The 14,048-nt window shown below is 28.0% G+C and overlaps 2 protein-coding genes across 2 annotated transcripts; both read left to right on the plus strand.

Moving 5' to 3' along the window:
• The first annotated feature begins 1,580 nt into the window (after positions 1–1,580).
• Positions 1,581–2,838, plus strand: LOC107005538 (secoisolariciresinol dehydrogenase-like). The gene is made up of 2 exons (XM_015204163.2): positions 1,581–1,715; positions 1,795–2,838. The coding sequence occupies exons 1-2, from the start codon at positions 1,678–1,680 to the stop codon at positions 2,600–2,602; spliced, it is 846 nt and encodes a 281-aa protein (XP_015059649.1). The 5' UTR covers positions 1,581–1,677; the 3' UTR covers positions 2,603–2,838.
• A 6,981-nt stretch (positions 2,839–9,819) lies between these two features.
• On the plus strand, positions 9,820–11,172 carry LOC107005734 (secoisolariciresinol dehydrogenase-like). The gene is made up of 2 exons (XM_015204386.2): positions 9,820–9,909; positions 9,998–11,172. Exons 1-2 carry the CDS (start codon positions 9,872–9,874, stop codon positions 10,791–10,793), a joined length of 834 nt encoding a protein of 277 aa, XP_015059872.1. The 5' UTR covers positions 9,820–9,871; the 3' UTR covers positions 10,794–11,172.
• Positions 11,173–14,048: the final 2,876 nt, after the last annotated feature.

Genomic DNA, 14,048 nt, shown 5'->3' on the forward strand with positions numbered 1-14,048 from the left:
TTAATGTAATAAGCAATGCGTACAAAATACTCAAATCATAAATACATTTTATATTATTAAAAAAAATGTACTAGTTAATTAAAAAAATTAAATAAAACGATAGAGTAAATTCTAAATATCAATGAATAAGCTCAATTAAAAAAAAACGAAATTACGCTCCATATAGATCTTAATATTTTATTGTAATTTCGATATATAGATTATGTAAAAAGAATTGAGGAAAAAAAATCGGAAAAATATAGAATTTAATCAATTATACTTTGTTGCTAATGGTGTATTAATTATATTTTATGGAAATTAATAATCTTTGGTGTCCCTATCTATTGCATAGCTACACGAAAAACATATAAAATCATTCATTGCATATATGTTGCAAATACACAACATAATTTAACCTAGAAGAGAAATTATTAGATACACAAATTATATTCAAAGTTTGTCAAATTCATGTAATGGATAATAAAAAGTAACAAATAGAAATAAGGCTCAAAAATCATGAAATTCAATGAATTTTGAAAGATAAAAAATTGATTATATGTATCATATTCTTTTAAGACATTTTCTTTTTCTTTATTTGATTTCACTAGATTTCATATCGTTTGTCATTTTTTATATTATTTAGCTTGATTTTTCAATAAAACTCTGTTTTAGAAAAGCAGAATAATAATAATTAAAATAATCCATGAGTAAAAACAGAAAGTAATAGAATTTTCTTGTATTTTTGGCCTATGGTATTTTATTATAAGCATACACAGTAGATGTTCGGGTTAATCAAATTGAACATAAAAATTTTGATTTGAATTTTTGATTTTCAAATTGAAGAAATTAATATTCAAATAAGTTTGGTTCCTCGATTGAAAAGAAATGTCTTTAGCAATTGAGGAAGCATTTTGATAAACAAAATTTATCTTAATCGATTTAATTAAGATATTTAATATTTTTTCTGTTATATAACAAAATCGTATTTCTTGCACTTCATACATTTTAAATTTGACTTTTAAGCACATCCAACGTTTGTGAACCTCCATTTTATTACCAATCACAAACCATCAAATATTTTCATCTTTTCATCATAAAAAATATTTTATAGTAACTTCGATATATAGATTATGTAAAAAGAATTTATGAGGAAAAAAAGGAGAAAAAAACAGAATATAATCAACTCCTCCCGTCCATTTTACTCATTCACTATACTAAAATTAGATGTCCAACAATACCTGTTCAATTTTAAAAATTATTAGATAATTTATTATTTTTATATCTATTTTATCCTTTCTATTAAATATTATTCAATAATATCTAATATATTTCCCAAAGCTTAAATTTAATATATTATAAGCATATTTGGATGCAGATAGGGGTAGTTATTCGGGTCAATCAAATTAAATATAAAAAATTTAATTTGAATTTCCAGTTTTCAAATTGAAGAAATTAGAATTCAAATAAGTTTGGTTAATATATTTGAATTTTAGACTTTAAGCACCTCTATTTTATAACCAACCACAAACCATCAAATGTTTTGATACTATTGTCTAACTCTAGAAGAAATAAAATTTATTGTTTTTTTTTTGTAAAAAAATTAATGGGGTTAAGTGCAAACGCACACTATATAATTTTCGAATAAATAGAGACTCTAAATATGTGAAAAATACACAAAGAGCTTTCTAGTTTGAGAAAATGGCCAACTCTTCTTTTCAATCTCCAATAGCCAAAAAGTTCTTTTCTTTTCTTTTCTTTTGCCTATTCATATTATTGTTCTTTGAAAATAGAACTAAATTGAACTTATTTTTGCAGATTAGAAGGCAAGGTAGCAATTATAACTGGTGGAGCTAGCGGTATAGGAGCAGCCACAGCTAGACTTTTTGTTCAACATGGTGCAAAAGTAATAATTGCAGATATTCAAGACGATCTTGAAAATTCATTAGTAAAAGATATTGGCACAGAGCAAACAATTATCTATGCCCATTGTAATGTCTCGGTTGAATCTGACGTTAAAAATGTTGTTGATGCAACAGTTGCCAAATTTGGTAAGCTTGACATAATGTGCAGTAACGCTGGTGTATCAGGTAAGCCAATTACAAGCATTTTAGAAGTAGATTATGATATACTTAAGGATGTATTTGATGTAAACGTTGTTGGTGCATTCTTCTGTGCAAAACACGCTGCTAGAGTGATGATTCCAAATAAGAAAGGTGTCATTCTTTTTACGGCAAGTGCTTCTACTGTGGTCTTTGATACTAGTGTCTCGCACACCTATGCATCCTCAAAAAGTGCAGTTTTGGGGCTCTCAAAGAATGTTGGAGTCGAATTAGGAAAATATGGAATAAGAGTTAATTGTGTTTCTCCTCATTACATTAGCACACCATTAGTAGTAAATGGACTTGGAATAGAGGAACAAAAGGCAGACAAATGGTTTGAAGAGGCAGGAAATTTGAAAGGAGCTTTATTGGATGAACAAGATGTAGCAAATGCAATGTTATACTTGACAAGTGATGATTCAAAATATGTGAGTGGACATAATCTCATACTTGATGGTGGATATAGTAGTACAAATGTGGCTTTAACAGAGGCTTATAAGAAGTTATTTCCATCAAATGATTGACCACATCATTCTAGTGTTCAATATCAAGGTCGATCAGATCGATTATAAGATAAACTAAAAGCAATAGCTTAGGCTATATTATGAATCTGTATTAATGAAAATAAGGAATAAAGAGCTAGTCCCCTTTGATCAATTGGATTATAGCTCGAAATAAAGTTACATGATTGATTAATGTTTCTTCTTGTGTATTCATTTTCCAAATTACTAGTTTATATTATGGTGTACCTTAGACTTAATATGCTTGTTGTGTTTACATTGATGATATGTAATAAATTAATTCAAACCAAATTTTAAACTATCAAAATAGATTGAATTAATTAATAAATAGATGTGTTATTGTGGTGATTTATTGTTTGCCATTAGTGGTGGGTGTGACATCCAATTCTCCTTTTTCTTTTTAGAGTTATGTGGCTCAAAAAGAGATTTTGTTCAATAAAAAAAAAAGGTGTATTATAGAGCTTGAAACCTTTTTTTTTCTTTTCAAATCTGTCATTAGATAAAGTGTCTAGCGGTTTTTTATTAGAAATAAAAATCTCAATAGGGATAAGTACAAGCAAGGGGGAGCTAGATCTTAACATACCAATCCTAATGCGGTAACATACCTCTATTAACTAACAAGCATGAAGAAAATACGAGCTAGAGAGAACTAGGTATTTTGTGATCACCACAGAGTTTGTAATACATTCTATGATGATACTACAAATGATACTTAAATAGTGCAAAATTATAACAACCAAGAGGAAGGTTGAGTTATCGACCTCAACCTTCCTTTTAAAGTTGCATGAATTAAAAATAGGCATAATACATATATTGGACCCTAAATTTGGCTTCAAATTTTAACTTTGACCTTCAACTTTCATAATGCACAAACAGACACTTTAACTATCCAACTTTTAAATAAGTAAACACATGGATCCTGCATGGCACAATACACGTAAGACACCACATAGGACAAAAAATGACACGTAGGATGACATGTAGGACATGTGTGTCTATTTGTTCAACTTTATACAAGTTTAAGTGTCTACTTGTGCACACCCACAGTTAAAGGGCATAAATGTGATTCGAAGCCAAGTTAAAGGCCGTATTTATGTATCATGCCTTAAAAATAATTGATTGTCCATCTAAAGTAACCTGTAGTATTTTACTCTTGTCTTCATCTTCAAACTATTCAACAACACTTGATAGTTCATCACTTGTTCTTAAAATTATTAGATCTTGTTGAATATGTTGACACTGTCATATGATTCTAATTTACCAATCGAATCAGCAAGTGCCTTGGAACAAATTCTTCATTGACATTGTCATCGCAACTATTATTTCTTCCATGCTTCTTTTTGTTATTATTGTGTTGTTACCTAGGAGAAATATCTGCATCTCTAGCTGCATTCTCAAAGCACCAATCCTCTTCTATCACTTTCCTCATCTCGTAGATTAGCAAACTTATCAGAACTAATGCATCAATAATCTCCTTGTCACTAACAAAAAAAATTTAAACATTAGAACATATTCATTATAGCTTAATTAACTATAAATATTTAACTAAAATGACGAACAACAACGAGTAATTTGAATTTTATGATTTTTTGTTCTTTTCAATTTGAGTAATTTTTTATTATTATGTTAGTTTATTGTATTTATTTTGTTCAATTTTATATTGTTAATGTTGCTAGCTTACAAATTTGATTGTTAATTAGTTTATGACAATATCTATCACAATTTACAACAAGTCGAGACGTATTGAATGAGCTACGAGAATTGTATACATATTTGTTACTCTCTCTGTTTACTTTTATTTGTTTTGTTGCATTCTTAAAAGTTTATTTGATTAATTTTCAAAGTGAAATTAGATTACATTTATTCGATATTTAAAACAAAAAATTTAGATATTCAAAAACCATATGGAAAGTACTATAAATTGTAAGTTTTTGCATATCAATATCAATGAAAAATACATCTTAAAATGTTAGTTAATGTTTTTATAGTTTGACTCTAAAATTAGAAATCGTGACAGTTAAAAGTGGACAAAGAAAATAATATGGTCCCACACATGTAATTGCCTACATATTTGTAAATAATTATAATTTAGTGCGTGTATTTTTTATGTGTGTTTCACGTCTATTAATTAAAAAAATTATAAAAAGAAATAAATTATTGAAAAATAGCAATTGATGTTAAAAGTGTATCTCAAATTTATTATTATATGTTGTTGACTTCACATTTTATTTTTGCAATGCATAGATTTAGGATTGGATAACGAATTTAGTAGTATTGATTTTGAATTGGATGTCATATGTTACTATTCATTTCGAATTGGATATCGAATTAATTTAACCTTATTAGTCATATTTATATCATATATGCACAATACTAATAAGTCTAATTTTTCAGGATGACCTCTATCCTTGTTAATCGTAGAAAGTTATACATTTTAATTTCTAAGGAGCAAGTAAATTGAGATTATTATTTATTTTGATCTATCTTAAAAACTCAAAAAGTCAAAATAAAAAATTTAAAATATCCAAATTGATTAATCCAATTTAACTTAAAGATTTTAATTTAATCTGAGTTTATTTTAGCTGAATTTGAATTGTAATTTTTTTAATCCAAAAGGTTCAAACAAAAAATTTTACACTCGATCGGATAACCCAAAATATCCACCTCTAATTCATGTATTATTTAAAAATAAAAAGAATAGAAAGTGACTGAAATTTGACCCCTACAAAATAATCTATTCATGGATTTCTTTTTTAAAAAAAAACAAAGGAGACTTAATTATTTTTTCCTTAAAAATCTATTCAAACACCTCAATTTTCTAAAATAAACTTTTTTTTTTTTAAAGACCTTTAACGTCTCAAAAACTTGATCATATAGACCATTAGTCATAAGTGATAAATTTGATTACTTTTTTTTGTGATTCTAATCTGATTATTTATTTTTTATGATTTCTTTTTAAAGATAAAGTGATTTCATAGCTTTTAATATATAAAAATTTATTTTATTCTGAAATATGGCATATGAAACCCTTTTCTCGTGTTAATCACAAACAGTTAGAAACAAAGGTTTTATATATCTCGAATTAATAAAAAATATTGTATTATAAAATATAATTTTACACCATTTTCTTATTTTATTAAAAAAAATGCATCGTGTAAACATATTTTTCAAAGGAAAAATGGTGATTTCTTAGTAGTGATAACAAACTTTCTTGACATGAAGATTTCTGGATATTTGATTTTGTAGAATCACAAACTTGTTGTTAATGTTATATTTTTTTTTTAGAAAAAATTAGTTTTTACGCATAAGAAAGTCGAATAGCTATTTTCTTCTATTCAATTTATGTAATATATTTTCACACACCAAAATCCTCATTTTTATACATTTCTGCTCGTAGACATAGAAATTTGGCGGGTTCTACAAGACGTATTTAATTTGAATAGGGACTTGAAGGTGTGTTCAGTTTCATTTATAATTCTTGAAGACAACTCAACCCTAAACTCTACTTTATACTTGTATAAAAGGTACTCCCTCGTCCACTTTAATTGTCATGGTTTCTATTTTTAGAGTCAAACTATAATAACTTTGTCTAACTTTCTAAGATGTAATTTTTTTTAATCATATTGATAATTGCAAAAAATTGCCATTTATAGTACTTTTCATATAGTTTTTGAATATCTAATTTTTTTATTTAAAATATTAAATTAATGTAATATAATTTAACTTTAAAAATTAGTCAAATTGACTTTCGAAAAGCACAACATGACAAATAAAAGTAGACGGGAAGAATACTAAATTACCTTAAAAGGCATCTCAAAATATCCATAAAGAGATCAAGATCTCAAATATTCCACAAAAATCATGGAATATTCACATAGAGGTCAAATCTAAATTATCCTTATTCGAGAAATACGCCACTAACGGCCCTCGAATCATGAATAAATCTTAGGAGAGTAGAATCAAGGGAGGAACAGAATTGTACCCGCAATCTTGATGAATAAAATTTTGTTTCTTCATATTTTATTTGTGATTGTAATTTATTTTCTATCACTTTAAAATTTGTTGCAAACAGATGGCACGTCCAGTGGGACCAAATCTATAATTCATCTGTTCTCTCAAAAATAAAACATGAAAATTTAAAGCTGCAAAAGTGGAAGAATATAACGACCCTTTTGATCGTTTTGAGTACTAGATTTTTCTTATTACATAAAATATTTCCCAGTAGATTCTATATATGGATATTTTAAACTATTCGTAATTATAATTATGAAATTAGTGGGATAATTTTAATAATATACTTAGTTGGTGGTTAAAATAGAAAATAACATTAAAATTAATAGTGGATATATATTACCATATTTATAGTTAGTTATATAATAAATAGGTTAGTATTATTTGATTATACGAAAACCGCATGCAGGCTTGATGAAATATTATCAACGAATTGAAAGTGGTGATGATAAATGATAAATTAATGGTGTTATTGGATCGGAGTGTCACGTTCCGACATAGTATAATTGGATCGGAGAATCACGTTCCGACGCGGTATTCTTGGATCGGAGTGTCACATTCCGACACAGTATAATTGGATCGGAGTGTCACGTTTCGACACGATAATATTAAAGAAAAAACATATTGAATATAATCAACGGAATGTATTCAATCTCAAAGAACTCAATTCACCAAATGGTTTGGTTGGAGGCATGAGTCCTCATGGATGATCTTGATATTGTTGACTTATTACATACTTACTTTAGTTGTTGACACTGATTCATGTTGTTTGTTGTTTATCACCTGTTAAGTGTTATAGTCGAGTTCATTTTTAATATTAGTTTCTATTTTGGGTTGGCCGATGATATCTACTCAGTACATATTGTTCCGTACTGAGCCCTACTTGTGTTTTTCTTTGTTTTCCTTTTATAGAGTGCCGCGAGTGTACCAATGACTTCGAATTTTCCTCAGCTCTAGCCCAGTCTCCAGCATATCAGGTTCCAAGGTGAGCTATTTATTCAACCTCGTGTTGGATTCTCCCGGTAATGACATGATGTCCTATGTTTTGGGACACATACCATTTTATTCTTTTATTTTGATGTATTTGATATTCTTAGACTTAGTATATGGAGATTAAATGTCCTTAATTTGATGACTTTCAGATTTTAGGAAATGATATATACTTTAATAAGTTTTGGAGCTTCCGCATTATTTTTGTTATTCGTAGTTGAATTATTAGCATATATTAGGGTTTGGATTCTTTGGATCGCTCACTTAGGAGGTTAAGTGTGAGTGCCACTCACGACTCATTTTGGGTCGTGACAAAGAATGAGTACTTCAAGCCTCGTCTTTGAGTTTCATCGAGTCTACACTCCGACAAGCCTTGAAGCAGGGGACATTTGTAGAAATTGAAATTTTACGGACTCTACAAGACGTGTTCAATTCGAATTGGGACTCTAGAAGGTGTGTTCAGTTTCAATTAGAATTCTTAAAGGCTACTCAACTCTAAACCCTAGTTTATGCTGGTACAGATTTACCTTAAAAGACATCTCAAAATATCTCATAAACTCTTGGGTATTTTTAAAGATCAAGATCTCGAATGTTCCACACATTGATGGAATATTTATATTGAGGTCAAATTTAAATCACCCGATTTCAAAAAATATGTCACTAGTGACCCTCAAATCATGGATAAATATCTTATGAGAGAAGAATTAAGGAAAAAATAAAATTATATCGGCTATCTTGATGAATAAAATTATGTTTCTTCAAATTTTGTTTGTGTGCCTTCTAAATACTTAGGCACATTCACGTGGCTTCTTAGTTACCAAGTTCATGAGATTAGCCACATACCCCTAAATTCTCAGAAAATAGTCATAGACTCATAGTTTTAAAACTCAAACCTAATGTTAATAAATATGACAGGATATATTTTAAAGATCATAAAATTTAAAAGTATTTTTATGATAATATATGAATTCCTATCTAATATAAATAAACTAGCAAGATTTGATTTTTTATATATATTTGTAAATTTTATGTCAAATTAAATTAAGACATATAAAATAGGGAAAAGGCTCAAATATATCATCAAACTTTCAGAAAAGGCTCATTTATGCTATACGTTAAAAGTTTGGCTCATCTATTCCATTACCGTTTAGAAAAAGGCTCATTCATGCCATTAATTTTTAACGATGATTATGCAAAACTACTTTTCATACGTGGCAAGTTATGATTCGGCCACGTCATTTTTTTAAAAATAAAAAATCAAAATTCTGAAAAAACATAAATAAAAAACCCACCCAAATAAAGAACCCAAGAAAAGATCCACCTAAATTTAAAAAAAAAATCCCCTATATATTTTTAAAAAGACTAAAGGAATGCAAGAAACTGAATAAATGGTGTAAAAGTTTTTGTAGAAAATACACTTCGAAACCACAACAAAAAGAAACAAATAACATCATTAAAAGACATATTCTAACTAATAAACAATGATACCCTTTGTACTATTGTCACATAAACTCCCAAAAATCTGAGATCTGAACACTATTCGGGCCACAAAAAAAAAAAAACAAGATTAAGTTGAGAACTTTAACTATAAAATAGTGTTAAGCCATTTGCAGAACAATCATAAAAAATTTCTAAATTTGACAACAACGAAGACAAGTGAATGAAAAATTGGGTTACTAATGGGTTTTTTAAATTTGGGTGGATCTTTATTTGGGCGGGGTTTTTTTATTTAATGTTTTTTAAAGAATTTTGATTTTTTATTTTAAAAAAATAATGACGTGGCCGAATCATAACTTGCCACATGTAAAAAGTGGTTTTGCAAAATTACTGTTAAAAAATAATGGCATGAATGAGCATTTTTCTAAACGGTAATGGCATAGATGAACCAAACTTTTAACGGATGGCATAAATGAACCTTTTTTAAAAGTTCGATGACATATTTGAGATAAAATATTATTTTCCCACAAATATGAATAGTTGTAATTTATAGTATAAAGAAAAATTTCTCTACTAGAATAGTTGATTTTGAGTTTTTGACAAAGTTAAACGTAACTATTAGGAACTAGCTAGGTTTCCCCCTTCCCCTTAATAGCAATGAGTAAAAAAATATTCAAATAACTAGTAGGGCAGTAAATGGACCTTTTAGACACATTACTCATTAGTATTATTAGGCATTTGGGAAGAATTAAATATAAGGTATATGATTTTCTTATAAATAGAGACTATCTAAATATGTGAAAAACACACAGCTTTAATTTCTAGTTTGAGAAAATGACCACTTCTTCTTTTCAATCCCAAATAGGCAAAAAGTTGTTTTCTTTCTTTCTTTTATTTTTCTCTATTCATAATTTTGTTCTTGAAAATAGTACTAATTTATATTTCAATATGTTTTTGCAGGCTAGAAGGTAAGGTAGCATTTATAAGTGGTGGAGCTAGTGGTATAGGAGCAGCCACAACTAGACTTTTTGTTCAACATGGTGCAAAAGTTACAATAGCAGATATTCAAGACGATCTAGGAAATTCCTTAGTACAAGAAATTGGCACAGAACACGTAATGTTCGTACATTGTAATGTTGCGATTGAATCTGACGTTCAAAATGCAGTAGATGCAGCAATTGCTAAATTTGGTAAGCTAGACATAATGTTTAGTAACGCTGGTGTATTAGGTAAAGTATTTTCAAGCATTCTAGATGTCGATTATGCTACAATTAAGGATGTGTTAGATGTAAATGTTATTGGGGCATTCTTCTGTGCGAAACATGCTGCTAGGGTGATGATTCCAAATAAAAAAGGTGTCATTCTTTTCACGGCAAGTGCTTCCACCGTGGTATATGGTACTGGTATCTCGCACACCTCTACGTCCTCAAAAGGTGCAGTTTTAAGCCTCTCAAAGAATGTTGGAATCGAATTAGGAAAATATGGAATAAGAGTTAATTGCATTTCTCCTTATTGCATTAGCACACCTTTAATGCTAAATGGATTTGGAATAGATAAAATAAAGGCAGACAAATGGTTTGAAGAAGCAGGAAATTTGAAAGGAGTTTTATTGGATGAACAAGATGTAGCAAATGGAGTGTTGTACTTGGCAAGTGATGATTCTAAATATGTGAGTGGACATAATCTCATACTTGATGGTGGATTTAGTACAACAAATGTGGCTTTAACAGAGACCTATAAAAAGTTGTTTCCATGAAATGATTGATCACATCATTTCAGTATTCAATATCAAAGCCGATCAGATCGATTATAAGATAACTAAAGCAATAGCTTACACTATATTATGAATCTATATCAATAAAAATAAGGAATAAAGAGATAGTCCCCTTTGATCAATTGGATTATAGCTTGAAATAAAGTTACATGATTGATTCATGTTTCTTCTTGTGTATTCATTTTCCAAATGACTAGTTTATCTTATGTTGTACCTTAATATGCTTGTTGTGTTTACATTGATGATTGTAATAAATTAAACTTAATATGCTTGTTGTGTTTACATAGATGATTGTAATAAATTAAACTTAATATGCTTGTTGTGTTTACATTGATGATTGTAATAAATTAAACTTTATGTGCTTGTTGTGTTTACATTGATGATTGTAATAAATTAATTCAAAACAAATTTTGGACTATCAAAATAGATTGAATTAATTCATTGCAAGTAAGTCCTCAACTATTCCTTTTTTTTTTCTAAAAAACTTAATTTTGTATCAAAAAGTGACAAATCATCTAATAACTTATTTTAATAGGTATGAGTCAAATTGTATAGGATCTTAAATAAATAATTACTTTAGCTTATTAATTATTAGTTAAATTAATTATCTATATTTATTCATTAATTAATTAACTCAAGTTAAACGAATAATTAAAAATTTTAAAAATGACCTTTCGAGTCATTACAAAGTAAAATGATATCATTATTTATCTTGATCTACCTTAAAAACTCAAAACTCAAAATCAAAAACATAAAATATCCAAATTGATTAATCCAATTAAACTTAAAAAATCTAATTCAACTCGAGTTTATTTTAATTGAAACACATGACATACATGTCTTGTATTAGTCTTGTATTAGTATAAACACCAGGTGTGGATAAGTTATACCCATAATTTCTTTAATCAAAAAGTTCAAAACGACCCAAATATCCACCTCTAGTTCATATATTATTATACCAAAAAAAAATTGCTCTTTTACACTTTAAAATAAAAAGAATAGAAAGTGATTGAAATTTGACCCCTACAAAATAATGTATTCATGACTTTCTTTAAAGAAAAAATACTCCTCAATTCTCTAAAATAAATATTTATTTTTTTAAAAAAAAAGAAGACCTTTAACGTCTCAAAAATTTGATCATATCGACCATTAGTCATAAGTGATTAATTTGATCTTTTTTATTATAATTTGATTTATTTTTTTGTGATTTCTTAAAAAAGAAAAAATGATTTGATAGCTTTTGATGTATTTTTTTATTCTCAAATACGGTAAATGAAATTATTTTCCCCTGTTAATTATAAACGATTAGAAGAAAGAGTTTTATCCATCTCAAATTGATTAAGAAAATTGTATTATAAAATATAATTTTACCCCCATTTTCTTATTCACTACATATTCTCCTTGGAGTACTAAGAAGATTTCTAATTTTATTTAAAAATATTAATAGTTTTTCTTTTCTCATTGGTTTTGTAAAAAAATCGATAAAAATTGCCACTAAATATTTTTCAGTGAGAAACTTCCAAGGAAAAATAGTAATTTCTTTGTAGTGATAACAAACTTTCTTGACATGAAGATTCCGGGATATTTGATTTTGTAGATTCACAAACTTGTTATTAATGTTAAATTCTTTTTTAGAAAAAAATATTTTTTACGCATAAGAATTATTTTTATAAAAAGTATAAAGTTGAAAAGTTATTATTTTTTTCTGTTCAATTTGTGAGAAGTTATTTTCTTCTATTCAATTTATGAAAAGTTATTTTCTTCTATTCATTTTGTGAGTTATTATTTTCAACCCTTGCGGTTAGAGCCGTCAAAATGGGCTTTGCCCACGAGGTCGGCCCAACTCAACCCTTGAAATTCGGGTTGGGCTTAATATTTTTGGCCCATTTAGGAACTAAGTTTTTTAGCCCGCCAAATTTGGCCTGTTGGCCTCGTATGCCCAATCCGCAAGCCTCATAGGCTAGTCCGTGGAGTATTAATTTTTAAAACTATTTTTATATTTTTTTTATAGTGTTTAATTTTGTAAAGATTTTATCAATAAATATTTTGAAAAATAAAAAATCAAGTCTTTTGCAATATCATCTTGTATGTATACTGTAGATGAAGATGAACTTCTTAAGGAAACAATATCACATGTTGATTCAAATGTGATCGATGGTGGAAGCGAAAGTGGAAGAGGAAGCGGAGTCATAAAACTTTAATTAATGGGTCATGTAAAATTTAGCAATTTAGATTTGTTAAGTATTTGGGTGTCTTATGTTGCTGGAAATCTTTTAGACTAGCTAGTTTTTTTGTGGGAGAATGATGGAATGATCAACATCTATCTGCTAAATCTTACGTTCGTTATTATGTATTTTTGTAAGTATTTACTGAAGTATGTGATTCATAAATGTATTTTTGTAAGTATTCACCGAATTATGCTATTTAAAAATGAATTTTTCTATGAACTAATGTCGTGTTCATAGACGTCAACGTTCGATACTCTTTCTAAAAGAGTAATATTGTTCAATTTTTGGTTGAAGGGTTAATTCGTCTCACTCCATGGCCCGCTTAGGACTGGGTTGAGCTGCTATTTTATAGACTCTTTAATTAAAAGGATCAGTCTGCCCCAACCCATTTAACTCTCTAGCCCGTTAGAATTTGATTAGATTGGATTGGGTTGGATTGAGCCGACCCATTTTTACAGTTCTACTTGTGTTGTAGGTTATAACTATATGCTCTTCTAAATGTTTAGTTACCACATTCTCATGGCTTTTTCAATTACCAATTCAATAGGATTAGCTTAATTAAAACTTTAATCCTAATGTTTATAAATATGTCATAATATATTTAAAGATCATAAAATTTTAAAATATTCTAACCATATCATATTTGTTATTAACTAGTACAAATTACAAAATTTAGATATCTTCTCTATTTTTAATTTTTTTTTCAAATTAAATAAAAACACATAAAATAAGATAAACGGAGCACATATTATTTTTACACAAATATGAGTAGTCATAATTTATTTATCTATATAGTAATATAGTGAAATTTCTCTAGGAACTAGCTAGGTCCCCCTCTCCATTAATGTAATTAGCCATGTGTAAAAAATATTCAAATCATAAAGACATTATTGTTAAGCAAAATGTAATGGTTAATAAAAAAAGAATAAGACAATCAAGTGAATTCTAAACATTAACGAATGATGATCTTATGTAGTTAGCTCTATTTTTAAAAAAAAAAATTAGGGGG

Source organism: Solanum pennellii, chromosome 12 (genome assembly GCF_001406875.1).
Source record: "Solanum pennellii chromosome 12, SPENNV200".
Classification (NCBI taxonomy): Eukaryota; Viridiplantae; Streptophyta; class Magnoliopsida; order Solanales; family Solanaceae; genus Solanum; species Solanum pennellii.